This window comes from Condylura cristata, unplaced genomic scaffold, assembly GCF_000260355.1.
Source record: "Condylura cristata isolate star-nosed mole 26May11 unplaced genomic scaffold, ConCri1.0 scaffold00015, whole genome shotgun sequence".
In the NCBI taxonomy this organism is placed as follows: domain Eukaryota; kingdom Metazoa; phylum Chordata; class Mammalia; order Eulipotyphla; family Talpidae; genus Condylura; species Condylura cristata.
In genome coordinates, this window is record NW_004567116.1 from 5533047 (window position 1) to 5553333 (window position 20287).

The 20287-nt window shown below is 46.1% G+C and overlaps 1 protein-coding gene across 2 annotated transcripts in view; it reads left to right on the top strand.

Moving 5' to 3' along the window:
- The window catches only part of LPXN (leupaxin), a 31501-nt gene extending 20983 nt beyond the window's left edge, over positions 1-10518 (top strand). For both annotated transcript variants that reach the window (XM_004682756.2, XM_012725266.1), the window contains 5 exons: positions 70-228; positions 997-1170; positions 1244-1325; positions 9706-9854; positions 10156-10518. In XM_004682756.2, coding sequence (XP_004682813.1) covers positions 70-228; positions 997-1170; positions 1244-1325; positions 9706-9854; positions 10156-10425 — 834 coding nt within the window. In that variant the 3' untranslated portion in view covers positions 10426-10518. The remainder of the gene's footprint in view (positions 1-69; positions 229-996; positions 1171-1243; positions 1326-9705; positions 9855-10155) is intronic.
- Positions 10519-20287: the final 9769 nt, after the last annotated feature.

Here is a 20287-nt window from a genome sequence, read left to right on the forward strand (position 1 = left end):
TGCTGAAGGTGTCCGTGAGGAAAAATGGACTCCAGGCTGATTCCCGTCATGGTTGTCTCCTGGCACCAGGTGGCTGTGAAGCCGGATGCCAGCAAGGCACACTTGGCAGACAAGAAGGACTCCTTGGACTCCATGCTGGGCGGGCTGCAGCAGGACTTGCAGGACCTCGGAATTGCCACAGTGCCCAAGGGCCATTGCGCTTCCTGCCACAAACCCATCGTGGGAAAGGTAAGGTCACAGGATGTGTCTGCGTCTCTCCATCCCGCCCATCCTTAGACTTTCTAGTGCTTGTTGATTGTCAGCGACGTCTACGGAGCCCCCGACGCTAAGCCCCCTGCCTTACCTGTTTCCCTCATTACTGGCCCCTTAGCCCTTCGGGGGACGCTGTTTTCGCCCGCTTTGTGAAAGTGAGGACATGGAGTCTCGGGGCATTAACTGACAGGCCCAAGGTCTAGTAGGGGTGGAGATGAGACTTGAACCCAGGGGAGTGTGACCTCGGGGTCTGGCTCTTCACCTTGACAGGGAAGACCCTTCCCAGGACCCTGCTCAGACTCTCCCTTCTCACTTGATTGACCCGTTTCAGCTACCCTCAGGCCACAGCTCCTGCCTCACCCCCTCATCAAACCACAGAAAAGGGCTCTGAGGCTCTGCTGGGGGGAGATGTTCAGCCTAGAGGAATAAAAGCTGTCCCGTTCCCCTCCCCTGGAAGGCTGCGGGTCCGAGCCCTTGCCTGTCCCACGCAGGCGCAGTTCAGTGCACAAACACTTCCAGGCTTCTCTCAGCGCCCCTGGCCGGGAAGGCCGACGGACGCCCTTTCACTCCATCAAGCATGGATCCCGGGAGCACCAGGGAGGGAGGAGCCAGATCCCGGCTCAGAGCTGGGTCTGGGGGGGCCTCCCTTTCCCGGGGCCACAAGCGAAACATGCCCCAGAGCTGCGCAACCTGCAGGCCCCAGCACCCCCTGGGGCCCCTGCCAGGCATTCTGACTTCTTTCAGGTGATCCACGCCCTCGGCCAAGCCTGGCACCCGGAGCACTTCACCTGCACTCACTGCAAGGAGGAGCTGGGCTCCAGGCCCTTCTTCGAGCGCAGCGGCGCCGCTTACTGCCATGACGACTACCACAACCTCTTCTCTCCGCGTTGCGCCTACTGTGCCGCGCCCATCCTGGACGTAAGGGACCCTGACTGCTGCGGGTGGTGTCTGGGGCTGCAGCTTTCTCACCTGCCTGTGGTTCCTTTTCCAGAAAGTGCTCACGGCCATGGACCAAACCTGGCACCCGGAACATTTCTTCTGCGCTCACTGTGGAGAGGTGTTCGGCCCCGAAGGTAGGACCCTGGGTAGTTCCCAGGCCACCCACAGCTCTGCCTTGATCTGCCAGCGCCCCCCGCCCCAGCTTTCCAGTCCCGCTGCCCAGGCGGTGCTGGGTGCTGAGTGCTGGGTCCTGAGTGCTGGGTGCTGAGTGCTGGGCACAATGTTGGGGGTGGGGGCTGGCTCACCACACTCCCTGCAAAGCTTATAAATGTTATTTAGTATTGTTATTAATAGCATATGTTCTAAACAACCGAGTGAACTGGCTAGGTTATTCAATTTGTTGAAAGTGATTTTTTTTTTTGCGTCGAAGACAATAGAAATGCATAGTTTAAAATCCAGTGATTACGTTCAGGGGATATGAACAAAGAGCTATCAGCTCAATTATAAATAAATTGATTTTTAAAAATAAAAATAAAGTATTATTTTAGAATTTTCTTAAAAAAACACACACACACAAAAAACTGTCCCAGCCCTCCCTGGTGGCGCAGCGGGTTAAAGCACAGCACTGAGAAGCTAAAGCCACTTCCGCATGAGTTCGATCCCCGCCTGCCCCGGAGGTGACCACATGGCGTGGCAGACCTCTCCTGACCCGCCCGCTGCTCCCCTCAGCAGTGTACTTCATCGATCTGCCTGTTCTGTTCCCCACTCTGTCTCTGGTGAATCCTCTCACCCTCCGCGTCTCTGGCCTGTACCCCAGATCTGTATGAATAAATAAATAAATCTTTTAAAAAAAAGAAAAAAGAAAACCATCACTAGCTTTTCCTCTCATCACATACAAATCCAGTTCTTGCTACAGTTCTTTTTAGCTGTTCCTGTTATCTGCTTGTGTTTTAAAGAATACATTCGTATCACTTTAGATCTATTCCCCTCCCCATCCCCAAGCTCCAATTTTAACCATGATGTATTCACTTTCTGCCAGGGATTTTCATTTCCACCTCAGTCCGCGCCCAGCATAGTCCTCCCTCCCTGTCCTCTCAGTGCAGAATCCGGTGCTTGCACGTCAGGTCATTCATTAGCAAGCACAGGTTGATGCTCCTGGAAGTAGTCCTCACCTGCAGCCAGGTGGCAAACTGAAAGCCTACCAGGCCATCCCACCTCCCCACACTCACTTCCCTTCCCAGGAAAATGGGCCGAATACCAATGCTGACCTTACAGGGTCCTTCTGCGGCAGAGAGACAATCCTGGGCCTGGCCCAGGAGGTGTCCTCTCAACGCATGTTAGTACCACTGCCATGGCGTCCTTGATTTAAGGTGATTTCCCCCAGAAGCTAATATTCAGATCCCTTTGTCATTAGCTTCATTTTCATTGAACTGATCACTAACTGATGGGCCAGAACTGTGAAATCCTTCCCCAAATGGCCCGCCCCAACTGGCAGCATGCCAGTTCCATGTCTTTTTTCGGAGGCACTATTTCTGAAGCCTTCCACCCTCCCTCTCCAGACTGGATGGCTTCTTCTCAGGCCTGCTGAGGAGAGGTTAGTCTGGGCCACCTCTGGTGAACTGGTTTTATTACTTTGCTCTTTGTCTTTGAAAGCATGATACTGCTTTGTTTTGGTGGAATGCATCCTGGAGGAGCTCCCGAGAAAGAGTAAATAGGACATAAAATTGTTGTAAACTTTATTATTTGAAAATACTTTCACTCTGTTACCTCCCTTAACTTGCCTGGCCATATAATTCTGGGTGAAAACCAACTTTCTTTTCATTCTAAAGACATTGCTTCATTGTCTTCCAGTTTCCATGATTGAAAAGTTTCAATTTGGATTTTATTCCTATTCCTGATTCTTTCTAGATGATCTGTTTTTCTCTCAGCCAGGTTTTTTCCTTCTGTTTTGTGAATTCTCTTGATTTCTTTTTTTCTGACTTACATTTGCCTTGAACAAGTATGACTCATGTAGGGACTCAGAACCCTTTTGTTCTTCTGGAATTAACTCAGTGAAAGTTTTGCTCCTCTCTCCTAAAGAAAAACTAAGGTGGTACCCTGTCTTTTCTGATTAACATAATACACAGTTCTAAACAGAAAATCAGTTTGAAACACAAAACTAAGCCCTAGGGTTGCTCAGTCTAAAGCTCCCCAAGTCCTTCAAGTGCAGCTGTCCTTTCCCCTGGCAGGCCAGAGTTTCAGGAGGCCGGGGGTGGGCAGTGGTTTCCACAAGCCCTTTGCTGCCTCTGCATCCAGCCTCATGGCTAAACTCCACTGATCTCTCGAGGCTTGAAAAAGGGCTGGGAAGAGATGAGCTGGGAGGAGATGAGCTGATGAGCTGGGAGGAGATGAGCTAGGAGGGGATGAGACTGCAGCTCCAGGAGCTCTAACCCACTCAGCACCTTCAGACACCTGCTTCACGCTCCCTGGGCTTGACAGTTGCTTAACTCTTTTTAATTTGGGGGTATCAAACACTCGATACCCCCTTACATGTCTGGACCATACAGCTATCTTTGAGGTCCATCCCTCATAGACATTTTTCCTCACAGAGTTCTCATCGTCCCCCCATTCTCTTTCAGAAAGGATTTGATGGTTTCAATCATTCCTTTCTCTCCCACTGCCTCAGGCAGCTTGCACCTTTCCCTCGCAGTCAGTGGAGCTGCTCCCTCTGCAGCTGCCTCTGACCCCTTCAACCAGACTCTCACCTGTGCACTTTGCCAGCATGAACCAAATGCCATCAATTCCACCCCACTAATGGTCGGGGGTCGGCGTCCAGGGACACTGAAGTCCCTGTCTTGGCTTGAGTCAGTACAAGCCATTCCTCACCCCCTTTGGAGGGGCCTGGGGACACCACTGGACAGTTTTCTGCCTCTCCCCACTTTCTATCCTCAGTGTGAGCGAGGAGTTCAAGAATTTCGTGAGCAGTCCCCAGACATCTACTTTAAGGGTTGTCTTGCAGCTCAATTTGGAATTCAAGAACTACTGTGTCTTGATACTTCATATCTTGCTATGTGGGTCTTGGCCAGATGCTGCTGCTCTTAGCTACTGGCTTCCTCACTTAAGGAGACATTAAAATGCTGACTGGAAGCTCTAGGGATGGAGGCCCAGCTTGATGACTGGGAGACTCTAATGGAAGGTCCTCAGGGAGCATGCTTTGCCCTTTTTTCTATGGGACTCTTGAGTACAAATATTTTAGGTCTTTTATCTTGAATCATTTTCACCAACGAGATGTTCTCTCTGCCAGTATTCTGAAAATGAAAAAAGGAAAATGATTTCACCATTCAGCATGACCACTTTTATTTGATTCCCACTTTTCCATGGAAAGGATCCCCTCTTTCCTCCTGGGGTCCAGTGTCCCTGCTTTTGAAATGCTGCAGTTTGACATCTCCAGAAAAGACCTCTCCATCATGTGGGTGACACTTTCAACCAATCCTATTTCTAGTGTCAAAGGCTACTTGAGGTGTTCAGTCCTGAGACCCTCTGATGTCGGCAGCTCAGGACGCCTTGGATATTATTGGCATCTGAAAGTGCCCAAATTCTAGTCTTTATTTCTGCCAAGCTATTGGGCACTCTTTACCCACTTTGACTTAGGGAAAATGCTGTTGATATCTCCTTTCCCTTTCTCTTTTTTCCTTCCAGATAGTTCTCTTTTAAAGATCATGTTACTGATGTTTCACGAGGGAGTGAAACTAGCCCACATGTCCTGCCCTTCACCAGCAGGAAACTCCCCTAAATGTCAGGCATGTTATGATGTATATGATCAACTGTTAGTCATTGGATCCCTACCACCACCTCACAGGAGTTATTTTACTCCACATGTTGGCTAGTTAGAGGTGGAGATCCTGAGCCTCCAGGAGGCGAGGTCATTTTCTGAGTCATATCCCTGCAAAGTCTAACAGTTGGAATTTGAACTTAGGTTCCATTTCTGCGAGTCGCATGTTTTTTCTTGGCATCACCATAACTGCCTCTCAATGAGACTCCGTCCCTCTCCTGCTGATGGACCACGTTCCTTTCTTGGTACTAACATGACACATTTTACTGGAGGGTAAATTTGGACCCAGTGGCATTGACATAACTCACTAGCAAAGTGCTTTGTAGTAATTTGCTTGTTCACTGAAGCCTGGTCAGGGCTTTTCACAAACCATTAGGTATCGCATTTCTAGATGGCACTTCCTTTAAGCGGTATTTTCCACTGAGATTTAATCAGAGCCTCTGCAATGGTGTTGTGGAAAATTGATGTTGTATTGGTAGCTGTGGGTGTCTGTTAGCCGAGCAGGACAGTGGACAAGTGCAAACTGCCTGTGAATCATTATGATGTGGAATCTGTTCAAGAGCAACAGAGTGCAGACTTCTTTCTGTATAAAGACAAGCCATGAAGAGACATGAGTCAGGTACAAAAACAATATACTGGCCCTCGCTGGTGGCGCAACAGGTTAGGATGCAGCTCTGCAAGGGACCCATAGCCGCTTCAGTGTGAGTTCGATTCCCAGCCCCGGAGGTGACCCACATGGCGCCACAGACCCCTCATGACCTGCCCGCTGCTCCCCTCAGCAGTGTACTTCATCAATCTGCCTGTTCTGCTCCCCACTCTGTCTCTGGTGAACCCGCTCACTGCCCCTGCACCTCTGACTTGTACCCCAGTTCTGTGTACACAAATAAATAAATCTTAAAAAAAAATACCCTATCCATAGGGCGATGAGAAAGCACCAAAGGCAGCTGGCAGGCCACTCCTGACGGCTCCTCCATGACCCCACGCAGCAATATGGTTTCAAGTGAAATCACATCTAAAACATATTTTGGGGGATGCTGACCATAGAAATAAACATCCGTGAGTCAAGTCAGAAGTTCCTCTTGGACTGCATGTTGGTTTTCATCCCTTGCTCTCTCTGAGGGGCCCCTAGCGCATGGTTAGTACATTAATTAGGGGGCCTCCTGCCTTACCACAGTCACATAGTCACACACACAGCTTCTCTAATGACAGCACACGCCACCACACCTTCTGGGAAATGAAATTCATCTGCATTTCTCTTCAGTTCAGAGAATGCCTCTTTCAAGCGCAAGTTTCGAGCCTGTCAGGCCCCAGAATCCTCCTGGGACTGGGTCCTCAGCACCTACGTGTTCCTTTTTAATTGTTGGTTATGGAGGCCAGCCAGGTGCTCCCTAATTTCCCCTGTGGTAGAGAGCCTCTCCACAGCGTGGCTGCCTGCTCCTTCAGTGGCACCTCTAATTGTTAGTGTTTCTCATCTGTCCTCCTGGCGTAATTGGCCCCAGAGAGAGCCTCCAGGAAAGTTTCTCCGCTTATTGGGTTTCTAAATGCACGGTGTCGCAGCAAGCTTGGCCGGCTGCTCTTCATCCCTCTCCTGAGGCTCAGCAGAGTTGGAGCAGAGGCTGTTATCTCCCTGCTGTCTCCTTCTTAGGAACAGCCACCCGCCCAGGCTGAGATGAAGGTCATTCCTAGGGCAGTGTGCACGACTTATCGTTTTCTCAGCTAACACCTTCTCATAGGCAAGCTCGGCTCTATGTCACTTACTTTACAAAGCAGCGACATAACCCAGAGAGCTTTTCAGAAATGCAGATTCCCAGGCACAGGTCCAGCTCTAAGGAGTCAGATGCTCTGGGCAAAGGGCCCAGCAGTCTGCATAGTGACGAGCTCTCCAGCTGTGGGAGCATGCCAGGTTTGGGAACTACTGTTCTGTACAAAACAGGAAAGGTGATGGGCATTGGTTTGTTGTCTTCAATAACAGGCCTTCCTGCATCTAGAAATTCCCTGATAAAGTGAAGAAAGGAAAGTGAGCTTCTGTGTCTCGGGGGTTTAGAAGAGCAATAGAGGACAACTTGTAAAATTATGAGCTTACTGTTAGATCATAAGCCTTGGAAGTCTGTGAAATGGTCTTTTTAAGAAAACATAGTTGAATGGGCAAGGCGTGTCAGAATAGGGATCAGAAGTAATGGAAAAAGTGTAGCCGCCCTATGGGTTCTAATTCCTGGCTGCTTCTACTGTCTTTCCTCCCCGCTCCCTTACCCCCGTCACACCCCTCACACCCCTCACCCCCGATTTGGTTGCTACTTTCAAAGTGGATATTTAAGGAAAAAAATTTCGTGACCAGGCTGCTTTCCAATTCATGCTTTGTTTGCATGCAAACTTAGTGGGGTGCAGGTAGAGCTCTCATCATTCACAGAAATATTGGGTAACGATTTCTGGGCTCAGCTGATTTTGTCTCTTCTCACAGGTCAAGGTCAGGATGCAGTTAAGTCAGGAGTGTGACTTCCAAGTTAAGCTAATGAAGCGAGGCCTACGCTGGAATTTAGCTCTGTGACTGACGTTGGTTATAACCGCGTGTAATTTCTCCCAGCCTGTCTGTCCTCATTTGTTAAATGGGAAGGTTGCTGTGAAGAGGCCAGTTTCAATTTAGTACCCTAGGTAGGGCCGTTGGTTGGAGCCATATGAAACAGATGTCTAAGTGGGGCTGCTAGTCATCATTTTCATGTTAGCCAGACCCTGCACTTCAATGCTAAGGAGGGTTCCTTGCAGAAAAATTGCCCTGGCTTTAGATACTGCATTAATCCTGGGGTGAGATCATAAAGGACAACTACTTCTGGAGCTAAGTGTGTAGCAGTTTAGTTATAATATTGTTTCCATATCTGCTGGCTCAGTAAATATTTATGGAGAAGGCACTATGCAGGGTTCAGATATGTTCTAGGTATGAGGGATACAGGAATCAAAAGCAAACTAGCTCACACAAGTGTTAGGACAAAGAAAGTGGGTGTGTGAGGAGTGGGGTGATTGGGTCCATGAGGTGATGAGGGGTCAGGCCCTCTGGGCATCATGGGGAAATGATTTTTCAAAGCAGAAGAGAACAGTAAGTGTTTGAAGGGAAATTCATTATATATATTTTTCTTTTTAAACCATAAAAACAATGAAATTTTCACTATGACCTAATACCCTGTTCAGTTACAGAAACATAAAAAATTTCCCTACCTCAGTTTTTCTAGTTATTTATACATCTATAAATATTTACAGATAATATAAATATAACATGTCTATATAAATTATCTTCTTTTGAAATAATTCATATGGATTAGATTCCAGGCTTGAGATAGCTCTATCTTTTTTTTTTTTTTTAAAGATTTATTTATTTGTGCATACAGAGCTGGGGTACAGGCCAGAGGCTCAGGGGCGGCAAGAGGCTTCACCAGAGACAGAGTGGGGAGCAGAACAGGCAGATCCATGAAGCACACTGCTGAGGGGAGCAGCAGGCGGGTCAGGAGAGGTCTGCACGCCATGTGGTCTCCTCCGGGGCAGGCGGGAATCGAACTCATGCGGAAGTGGTTTTAGCTTCTTAGTGCAGTGCCATAACCCACTGAACCACCAGAGAGGGCCAAGATAGCTCTATCTTTTAAGAACTATTCTTGATGTATATTATTAAATGACATTTCAAAGTAATAATTGCACTTAAACCTATTACCAGGAATGCATTCATATTTGAACAACTCCATACATTTTCACTCTTGGGTGTAATTACTTAATGCTACTTTTATTACTTAGCTAAAATTAGAAATTCAAGTAATAATTAGCAAAAAATTAAACTTCATTGTTTTCTTTTGAGATTTATGGCTTACTTATAATGCTGAACATATTGCTACTGAACGAATTTCTTCTTGAACGACTGGTCTATTTGTGAAGGGGATTTATTGTAAAGTGTTTAACTGAATAATCACCATGGGTTTCTCATATCATTATCTGAACACAGAATCTAAAATTGAGGCCAGAGGTTTTCTAATGAGTGCTTAACATGAAATTAATGTATAAGAGAGGAAGTAAACATTGGACTTGTGAAAGAGAAAGCATTTATACCTCCATAATTGATTAATTGTTTTTTTTGTTATGGAAATTTTTAAGCACAGAAGAGTTTCTTTACCTAACTTCAATAAGTATCTACAGTTTGTCAAGCAAATTTCCTCTAACTCCCGCCCAGCCATCACCCTTATTTCTTGCTGAAATATTTAAGTAAATTATAGACATGAATGGAATTTCCCCAGTACATACTGTAGTATGCATCATCTTAACCCAGGGCTTGTTAATAAGAATGAACTCCACACACTTAAATCAATAAATATTACTCATTATCCTTGAGAACCCCTGTTCAAATTTCTGAAATTTCTAGAAAAAGCCCCAAATAGCCAGAACAATTCTGAGAGAAAAGAAGAAAAATGGAGGTTTCACATTCTCTAAAGTACAGTACGCACAACAGTAGTCAAACTCGTGCTGCAGAGGCTTCCAGAGCTTCATAACGCTGTGCTTTGACTCGTTGCGCCAGTAGGGAGAGCCCTCCTGTGCTTCTTACACAACCCTCTGAAGTAAGTCCCCGAATGGCCCTCCCGCGACTGAGAAGACACAAGAGCTTGAACCACTGACGTCTCGAGTCTGCAGCGTGGCCATCTGCTGCGCTGAATCCTCGATTTTTCTCTCTCCAGGCTTTCATGAGAAAGACAAGAAGCCATACTGCCAAAAGGATTTCTTAGCCATGTTCTCACTCAAGTGTGGCGGCTGCAACCGCCCGGTGCTGGATAACTACCTTTCGGCCATGGACACCGTCTGGCACCCAGAGTGCTTTGTTTGTGGGGTCTGTATACTCAGTTATCTCTTGGAGTTAGCGGGACTCAGGGGTTCTCCTCTCTGTGAGCCTCACCTACAGCTGCTCAGAGCGGGCACAGCTGGAGGTGAGGGATCAACGCAAGATTCCCCAGTACAACACCCAGCACCTGCATGGGCCTTCGCGTGTCCACCTGGGTGCTGCGCTAGCTGCCAGTGTCGCGGGTCCGAGCTAATCCCTGCAACCCGGCAGGTGGCTGGCGGCATCTCAACGCGACAGGTCCTACCTCTTGTCGTCCCCTTGACTGTCTTTCTCTTCTCCCTTCCCCCAGGACTGCTTCAGCAGTTTTTCTACCGGCTCCTTCTTTGAACTCGATGGGCGGCCCTTCTGTGAGCTGCACTATCATCACCGCCAGGGCACCCTCTGCCATGGATGCAATCAGCCCATCACCGGCCGCTGCATCAGCGCCATGGGCTACAAGTACCACCCGGAGCACTTCGTGTGCGCCTTCTGCCTGACCCAGCTGTCGAAGGGCGTCTTCAAGGAGCAGAACGACAAGACCTATTGCCAGCCCTGCTTCCTCAAGCTCTTCGCAATGTAACGCCACCGGAACCAGAGTCCCCTAGAGCCTCTGTGCACTGTACCCCGGAATGGGGTCTCCTTTGCGTAAATGACCTTCTGTGCAACAGGCTAATAGAACGAGTGAAGGCGAACAAATCGAGGCTTTCTCGATGTTTAGTCAAAGAGGTTTATTGTCTAAATTTTAGCTTTCTAAGCTTATTAGGAAAAAAAAAAAAGATCAGGTACTTGTGTTTGGGTCCACACCTTGCTCTGTCTCTCTGCAGATCCATGGCCCGCAAGATGTTTTCACCCTTTTCTCCACTTCAACGCGTCACACGCCTCGCTGGTCTCCCCCACCCCTGGGGGTCCCCATAATGCTCCCTTTTCAGGCTCCCCTCGTTTCCGGTAGTGACTATTGTTGATTTCCGCTGTGCCCTCTGGGATCCTGACACACTCTCCAGCTCTTTCCATGCCCCTCAGTCTTGCTCTCTCAAGAGGAGACGGGGCAGCTCTGAAGACCAACAGCATCGCCAAGGACAGCGGGCTCTGGCTTGGGGACGCGCTGTCCTGGGGGGAGACGGACCTTTTGCTTCCGGTGACGCAGCCGTGTGTCTGTTGTTTACTTCCACACCATGGGTACTTTTTTTTTAATCAAAAGAATTGTTGAAAGTAAATTTGAAACGGATCATTCCTAAGTTTTAATTTAGGCTTGTAATCTTCATAATATTCCTGTTGTTTTGTTTGCACGAAGAGGATCACATCATTTTTAAAAAGATAAAATTGTTTTCATCACGTTGTTTACCAAAGGAGAAAAAGTGGATCCCCACCAGGTTGGGAGAATCCATGCTTGTGGGTGTGAACCTGGCGCCAGATGCATCGGATTTCTGTTCATCGCGTTCTGTTTTTTTTTTTTCTCTTATGTCATTATAGATTAATAAAATTGTTTAAAAATGAAAAACGTATTTTTTTTTGACTTCACAGTTGTCTCATGAAGACATAGAAAGTGGCCGTTCTTAACACGTCTCAGAAAAAGAGGCTATAAGAGAGACTTTGATCATTTTCCAGTGTGAATTAGGGATGCAAGCCCCAAAGGAAAATTGCCAATTATTTGTTGCTCTGCAAAATATTTGTAGAAAAGCTAATCACGTTATTAAATAACCAGGCTCTTTTGTGTCCTATTTTCAGTAAACTTCAGAAGTCATGCTGCTTCAGAAGATGAAGATTAAGATCTACATTATGCTTTTCGTACTACAGCCTTAAAAATAATTGTTCCTTACTTAAAAAAAAAAAGAAAAACAGAATTTAAGTTACTGAGGAAGTATTTTTTTAAAAAATGGTACAGAATTTGGTGACTAGATTACTGTGGGAAAGAACTTGCTGGAAAACAGATGGATGGAGTGATTCTGGTCAAGCGTTGTTACACCTGTGTCTTGTTGGAATGGATGAGGAAGGGGTTTGGAGAGTTAAAAGGATGCAGTAACAGCTAATTCTATAGAATAAAATGGAAATTAACTCCAAATGTGTCCCAGCTATGGGGAACGCCGCACAGTGAGGGAACTTCTGGTCCTCTGTCCAGTTCGGCTGCCAGCCCCAGACTAAGCAACATCTGCCTTCAGCTTCCAAACACGCTCCTACCACAGTCCTCGCAGTGTGATGCCAGGCAGGTGTGGGCCTGGCACCCTCGCGGATGCCTTGGCTACTGGACAAAGTAAACCTGGGTTGTAGTCCTTAAGAAGAATGTCTAAGAATGTTGTTGTTTGTTTGGGGAAGGGGGAGCTAGTTATTTTGAGATTTCAGTAGAATTTAAATATTTTCAAACGTCAGAGAAAACCCAGAGTCTCAAAAGTGCAATTAAGAAAATGTTGATTATTCTTGCAAGGAATCTAAGTGGTTCTCAGTTTGTTCAAAAAGTGATACTGTCTTCAACTGGTGTTTTAATAATAAGGAAACCATTCACAAGTAAAAGTTCCCCTTTGAAATAAACCAGAAATATTATTACTCAAACTGATCATCTCACTGCTTACTTTTGGTCCTGAGAAACTTCTACTCTAAAAAAAGAAAGACTCTCCCTAAAGGACGGGGCTTTTCCACCACTGAGTGAGTATGAGTGAGTGAGTGAGTGTGTGCACTACCACCGGGACAGAATGTAAATGCTGAGAACACAGAGCTCAAAGGAGAAACAGAACGCTCTTGGGGTCTATAGGAATCCGGTGGAAAAGGATAAAAGTAATCTCAGACACACACACACAGTACATACACACAAGCAATTCTTTTCCTTCTGCAAGTTCTAACCTGCACTTGTCCTGGAACGTAGCATGGCTGCCGCATGGCCAGTAGAGGGCGACAGAGCGCCTTTCTCCAGCTCAGCTGCAGCAGTCGGGAGTCATCCCAAAGGGTCTAGCTTGCTGCTCTATTCACCAGTCATTTTTGCTGGGGAAAGGCTGGGCAGCGTGGCTTAAAGCAAAATAGACTATTTCTGGTATTAAAGACATGATTAAGATCCTGAAAACACCAAAACCCCATGAAGGAGATGTAAATAGACTATTTCTGGTATTAAAGACATGATTAAGATCCTGAAAACACCAAAACCCCATGAAGGAGATGTAAATACTTAAGAAATCTGGTCATACTGGACCTCAACTTCATTTTTTTTTTCCTTCTAAAGATTGTTTATGCATAAAGAACTGAGGCACAGTTCAGAGGTGTACAGGGGCAGTGCGAAGATTCACCAGAGACAGCATGGGGAGCAGAATAGGCAGATCTATGAAATACACCGCTGAGGGGAGCAGCAGGGAGACAAGAGAGGTCTGCTGTGCCATGTGGGTCAGCTCCCTGGCCAGGGATCGAACTGGTGATGCAGCGGCTGTGGCTAGCTTTGCAGTGCTGTGCTTTAACCGGTTGAGCCACCAGGGAGTGCCAGGACCTCAACTTCTTATGTTCAAAAACAAAAGTATTAAAATGATTCTGAGTTCCCATGTTTTTTGCAGCAACATGGGTGGAGCTGGAAGGGATTATTCTTAGTGAAAAAAACCAGAAAGAAAAAGAAAAATACTGGATGGCTTCACTCATAGCAGAAGCTATGTAAGGGGTCAGGGAGAAAAAAAAAGAGAGACAAACAAATATAATAGAGTAAAAAGGAAAACAATGAACGACTATAAACCAGAGACATTTTATGGGGATGGGAGAGGGAAATGGGATTGGAGCTGGGGTGGGAAGAGTGCACTGGACTGTGGTGATGACACACAGGTCAAATGGTGGTGGGAAACCCATGGGGATTACAACTGAGATTTTAGAATGTACAAAATGAAGAATGATGTTAAAAAAAAATACAATAATAAAAAAATTAGAAAAAAATGTTTCTGCGTTCCAAGGAAATATTGAAGGGAAGCAAGTAGGTATTTTCAGTGCCCTGGGGGAACATGTGTGAGAAAGCCAAAGGCAGAGGGAGCCAGGAATGATAACAGCCCAGGGGCCTGCGGGCTCCTCACCCCCACCCCAGGGGGCCCAAGAGCACTGCATGAAGAGGCATCAAAACAACTTCACACTGGGGATCTGAGAAGGGAAGTCTTTGAGCTGAAACAAAGGTGTGATATGAACAGGTCCTCGAAAAGGAAGTGGGGACCCTAGCCTCTGAAATATGGAACTGAAAAGGCACCGTTTTCCCCAGAAATATCGCAGGAACTAGTTACTAGTTGAAACTCATCACTTAGGGGGAGCATGTAAGTGCTGAAAACTCATCGCTTGCAGAGAATGGGAATCTCCAGGGACCCACTGAGAAGGCCGAAATCCTGGCCAGCGCTGGTATTTGAGAGCTGCTTGCAGCAGAATTGTGACTTCACTAGGCAGCAGCAATGTCTCAGACTGGTTCTCTGGAAAGGGACAGTTTCTGGGGGAGTTTGCTCCTCCCCAGCTGTGGGATCACCTGGAAACACACGTGCTAGAGTAATTTTCTGCAGGAACGTGGTAGGCTCAGAGACCAAGAATTCTGGACACTTGCTCAGATATTGGGGCTCGCTGGTAAGAGCCATCCATTTCCCCTTCTTCCTCGGATCTCACCAAATCTCAACAAATACTGCAGTCAAGGAAGAACGGTATCCCTGCTATCTCAGCTCAATGAGGAATATCTCAGACCAGTGATGGCTACAGTTGAGAAGTAGCAGGACAAGAAATAGAAAAACACTTCATGCGTGTGCTGTAAATTCTAGCTCAGAAGAGGTGAGCCAATTTGATTTTGGATTTTACTGCCTTTTACTTTGCAATACTACGTCCAGTCATAGGGCCGGGAATATTTAAGGATGTGAATTTGAGTGGAAGTACATCTCGTAGCATTTGTATTTTTCATTCTAGTTTCTCCCTTATAAATCGCCTCTCTCCCCTCCTGGGCTCATGTGGTTATTGACTTTGCTCTCAGTCCCGGGATGCACTCAGGTCTCAGACCTGAGCAGGCGGTATTGTTCTTCTGGATCAATGTGATTGGATCAGGGCTAGGCATGTGATCCTCACAGAGCCAATCAGATTGCTCCCCAGGATCTTGATGGCTACATTGAGAATGAGGTTTCCATATTTTGTTGGGATTCTTGCTTTGAGGATAATAAAAACCCATTGCTGCTGAGAAACACCTTCGTCATCATTTAGGAGGATTCTGCCTCCGGGAGAAGCCAACAGAGGCAGGTCGTGCTGAGTGATAGAGGAAGGCGTTCTTTTTAAATTTCTTTGTGCACTCAATCCTACTACATTAGCATGCGAACCTCAGACTAGGAAGTTATGTAGCAAATAGATTCTTTCTTTTTGTTTAAACTGATGTGTTTGATTATGTCATAAAAACAGACATATTCTTTCTTCTACAGGCCTAAGAATTGTGAGTGAGTGAGTGAATGAATGAATGGACCAGGGAGTGGTTCAGAAAGAACATTGCATGAGACCTCCAAATCAAAGAGACAAAATGATGCTTTTTACATGAAAGTGCACAGGGAGACCCTCTGGATTTTAAGTCTAAGGCAGCTGTAGAGAGCTTTGTTTCTGGTTTCATGTCCAATTTGTTAATAACGTTGAATCATTGACAATGTTGGCAAAGGGTGGGGGGAATGGTGTCATCCTTTTAAGATGAAAGTACGTGTTGGATTTCCTGGTGTATATGTTGCTTTCTTTAGTGCTTATTCATAGAAAATTATTCAATCTTTAATGCTACAGTAGCAGTCTATCTTGGTAGCCAGAAATAGTTGAACGATATTAATGTCCTACTCGCAAGCAAAAAAGACAGACGAGTTAGAAATCTTTACCCTGAACTTTGGTACTGGAAGAACAGTGGGTTCCTAAGCGGTTGAGGGAGAGAAAGAAGACACTTATGGTGATACCGAGGGGATATCTTAGGACAGTTTTCAGGGCACTGGGGGTCAAGCGCAGTGATTTTCATTATATCCAACGACACTTGGAAAATATTTTTCTTCTCCAGATGCTGTTGCATTTCCAGATACGAGTAAGGAAATTGGAGGCTCAAAAGGAAAGTGAGGAGCTTAGGATAAGAGGGATTTTCTTAAAATAATCTAAAATGTTTGAAAGAAGGGAAGATAGGCATGGAGAAATTTAGAGGGTGTATATATACATATAAGGAAACTTGTGAGTTGGGCAAAACCCCAACTTCCAGAGCTTTCAGCAAAAAGGAAGCATGAGAAACCAGAAGCTTGACTTGCCACTCTATGAGGAAGAGAAAGGCCTGGCGTGTAGGCTGGGGTGGGGGTTGGGCTCCCAGGTACCCCCTATACAAACTGCCTGTCACTTATCCTGGAGTGTCTCAGTCTGGTTTCCTAGATGTGGACAGCAACATGAGGATGTGGTGCAGTTGCCTATTTGGGAGGTAATGTTTGGACGAAGAGTGGGAAGTGAGAAAGCAAAGGGCCGCAGGCCAATTCAGTACTCGTGAGGACCTTTGGGATATAATCTAGAACTTGTGGGAAGGCCACCAGCCCCTGCCCACCTCTGCCTCTTCCTCTCTGCCTTGAATGCCAGCTGGACATGCTCATGCGGCCAAAGAAATTCCTAAGTCCAAGTTGCATTAAGTGGGAGGCACCAGCCATGAGTGCTAACAGATAGAGGCGAAGGGGGAGGGCATTAAGAAGAGATGAGCACTCGTGGTACACCCGGATAAAGCACAGCTCTGTGAAGGTGCCCACAGCCAGGGAGCAGGGCAGGAGCTGGAGCTGACCCACGTGGTGTGGCAGACCTCTCCTGTCTTGCCCGCTGCTCCCCTCAGCAATCTGCTTGCTCTGCTCCCTACCCTGTCTCTGGTGAATCCTCTCATCCCACCTCCCCCTACACTTCTGGCCTGTACCCCAGTTCTTGTATGTATAAATAAATAAATCTTTTTTTTTTTTTTTTTAAAAAAAAGGTAGGGATAAGCATGAAGAAAAAGTTTACTGCAACTGTCTTCACATCACTGATAATCACAATGCTTTGGATGTGTGGTAAGCCATTGTTTGCAGAGCCTTAAAATACCCCCAGCTCTAGGAAACTTAGTGCATTCCAGCTAATGTAGAAATAGGTAAAGAGGACTAAGGAAAAGAGAGAAATGTAAGGATTATTACTAATATTTTACCTCTATAAGAAATGATCGACTACATGAATAGGTCAAAGTCACTTCATTTTTTTAAAAAGATTGATTTATTGGGCCCTCCCTGGTGGTGCAACGGGTTAAAGCACAGCACTAAGAAGCTTAAGCCACTTCTGCATGAGTTCGATCCCCGCCTGCCACGGAGGAGATCCACATGGCGTGGCAGACCTCTCCTGACCCGCCCGCTGCCCCCCTCAGCAGTGTGCTTCGTCGATCTGCCTGTTCTGCTCCCCGCTCTGTCTCTGGTGAATCCTCTCACCCTCCTCATCTCTGGCCTGTACCCCAGTTCTATATGAATAAATAAATAAATCTTTTAAAAAAAGATTGATTTATTGATACATACAAGAACTGGGGTGTAGGCCAGAAGTGCAAGGGGAGGAGAGGTGAGAAGATTCACCAGAGACAGAGTCGGGAGCAGAACAGGTGGATCCATTGAAATACACTGCTGAGGGGAACAGCAGGGAAACAGGAGAGGTCTGCCGCGCCATGTGGGTCAGCCCCCTGCCCGGGGATGGAACTTGTGTTGCAGTAGCTGCAGATAGCTTGATAGCAATGTGCCTTTAATGCCTGCACCACCAGGGAGGCCTGAAGTCACTTCATTTTAACAACCCTAGAACCAATACCAAAAATCAGCTCAGTTCTTTCCTGGGGCACTTTCTCTTAAGCCCCACACCTGCAATATAAAACCCATCTCAGAAATAAGGCCAAGAAAGTGGGTTTTTAAGGGACAAGTGAGGACACTGGTGTAAGAATGTGATCCACTGCTGTAGTCTGTTGTTTTGGGGTACTGTGGCTAAGAGTGTAGATTTAGAAGAAGACAAACTAAAGTTCAAATGTTGATTCTTCCTCTTACAAACTGGTTAAGCCTTGGTTAAGTCACTGATCTTAAAACATCAATTTCATAGCATGGATAATAATACTGCCTGCCTGGGTCTGCTGTGGGGATTAACTGAGATAATAAGCGAGAAAGGGCTTTGCAAACTACCCCAAACTGTGCATAAAAGCTATTAAGGAAATAGTGCAAGAGATATGTGAGGATGTCAACAAAACTTGCATCTCTACCATTTCCATGGAGACTGAAATTGTAGCAGCCTTTTGGTCGTCTTTGTATGATTTTAGAGATCTTTTTTAAGGCTCAGGATGAAAGCGTATGGAATTGAAAATGCTGGGAGATTAGGAAAAGAGCCTGAGTTTGAGCTCATAATCTTCCTTTGCTGCAACATATTGACAAAGTAATGCTCAAGAGTGAATGGTTTCCATGGCACAGGAAATCCATCTAGTTAGCTGCTTCCCAGAGATAGAAAACAGCAAACCCAAGTTAAGCGAACATGGGAAAGAGTTCAGGAAACTTCCACAGTCATGATTTCCTCCTGTCACCTAACCACAACTGAAGGCAATGCCCAGGACAATCTTGTCATCATCATTATTTGTATTTGATTGCTCTGGCTGCCAGAACCAAAGGCCATTTTAATAACAGAAATTTATGTTCTTACGCGTGGGGAGGCTGGAAGCCCAGGAACAAGGTGTCGGCACCATGGTTTCTCCCGAGGCCTCTCTCTTCGGCTTGCAGGAGGCATCTTCTCTCAGTGTCTGTCCAAGGTCTTCCCTTGGTGTTGGTCTATATTTTGAACTCCTCTCCTGCAAGAACCTCAGCATGTGGGAATAGGACTCCACCTTTGTGACTTCACTTCATCTTAATTCCCTCCTTAATGGCCCAATCTCCAAGCACAGACATATTGGGCAGCAGGACTTCAAAATGTGAATTTTATGGGACACAATCCAGTCCCAAATAGTACTTAAAAGAATACTGCAGTTAAGAGAAAATTCTTGATCACCAGCGAGGTGGTGATTAAAAAAAAAAATCACATTTTCGGTTAGGCGTGGAAATAGAGACCTTGCTGAATGTTATGTATCATCAAGCTCGTTTGATTTGGTACAGTTGTGAGGCCAGTTACTTGGCCTCTCTTGGGTGAGGGTGGGGTTTTGGAGGGGTAATATTTATGGCCTTATTTCTGCAGCTTCCTTGCAGAACACCATTCTTCTAGTCTGCTCTTTTCCAGACTGAAGTCTAATTTTGTTATCTATTAGGGATTTGACCTCTTCTTTTATGAAGTGTTGTTCTAGCTGATCCCTTTCAAATTTTGTTTTCTCATTATCTGTTCAGAGGAAAGGCCATTCACTCTTCTGCAAAATAACCATATCATTTTCGCATTAGCAGCCTGAGTCGCTGTTTGCTGAAGCGTGACCTGCTGTATCTCGGTGACCATCTCTTGCAGATGGTGTCCATGTTGGCCTGCCTGACCTTGGCCGGTGCAGATACAATGATTCCACCTTGCCGACTTGTAGAGCCTCTTTCTCAGTAGCAGTCCTGAGATTCATTTGGGGGCTGATGTGTGTGAGCTGTGCTCGAAAGGTGGGGCAGGCTTTAGGACGGGGGTCTTGACTTCAGGGGTAGGCTTCCATCCAGCTCTGCCATCACTCATTCTACTGTGAGTGGTTGCATTAGATTTTCGACTGATTATTCATTCACTCAGTGAGTGTGAACATTGCTCTGGAGATACTTAATGGAAATGAAAGATACGTTAGATGCATAGTTCTAAGAGCGATTGGAGAGGATGTCCGTGCTGTGTGGGAGAAGGTCATAGAGATGGAGGTATTAGAGATTTAAGATGAAGATTAAAAAGAAGATTTAGAGCCCTCCCTGGTGGCGCAACAGGTTAGGACTCAGCACTGCAAGCTAACCAAAGCCACTTCAGCTCAAGTTGGATCCGCGCCCTAGAGGTGACCCACAGGGTGCGGCAGACCTCTCCTGACCCGCCCGCTGCTCCCCTCAGCAGTGTACTTTGTCCATCTGCCTGTTCTGGTCCCCACTCTGTCTCTGGTGAATCCTCTCATTGCCTCTGACCTCTGGCTTGTACCCCAGTTCTGTATGAATAAATAAATAAATCTTTAAAAATATATTCAAGATAATAATGTGATCAAAGCAGGCTCTAAAATTAGACAGCTGGGAATGGCATCTTAGGTATGAGGTGGCCCATCTTCTGTGACAAATGTGGGTGACACCGTGGATGGATGGATGTAGGGTTCCTTTTGAAAGGCAAGGGGGGACTGGGTATGAAGACACCAATTTAAACTGCTTCCCCCCACTAAAAAACCCACAGCATTTACAAACTTAAAAAAGATCATTTTTACATTTTTGTTTCTAACAAAAAGAAAACACAGTGCTTTATTTAAACTACCACGTCTGGTGATCTGAAATCTAGTTTGGTGAGTTAAGGACAAATCAATTTCCCTT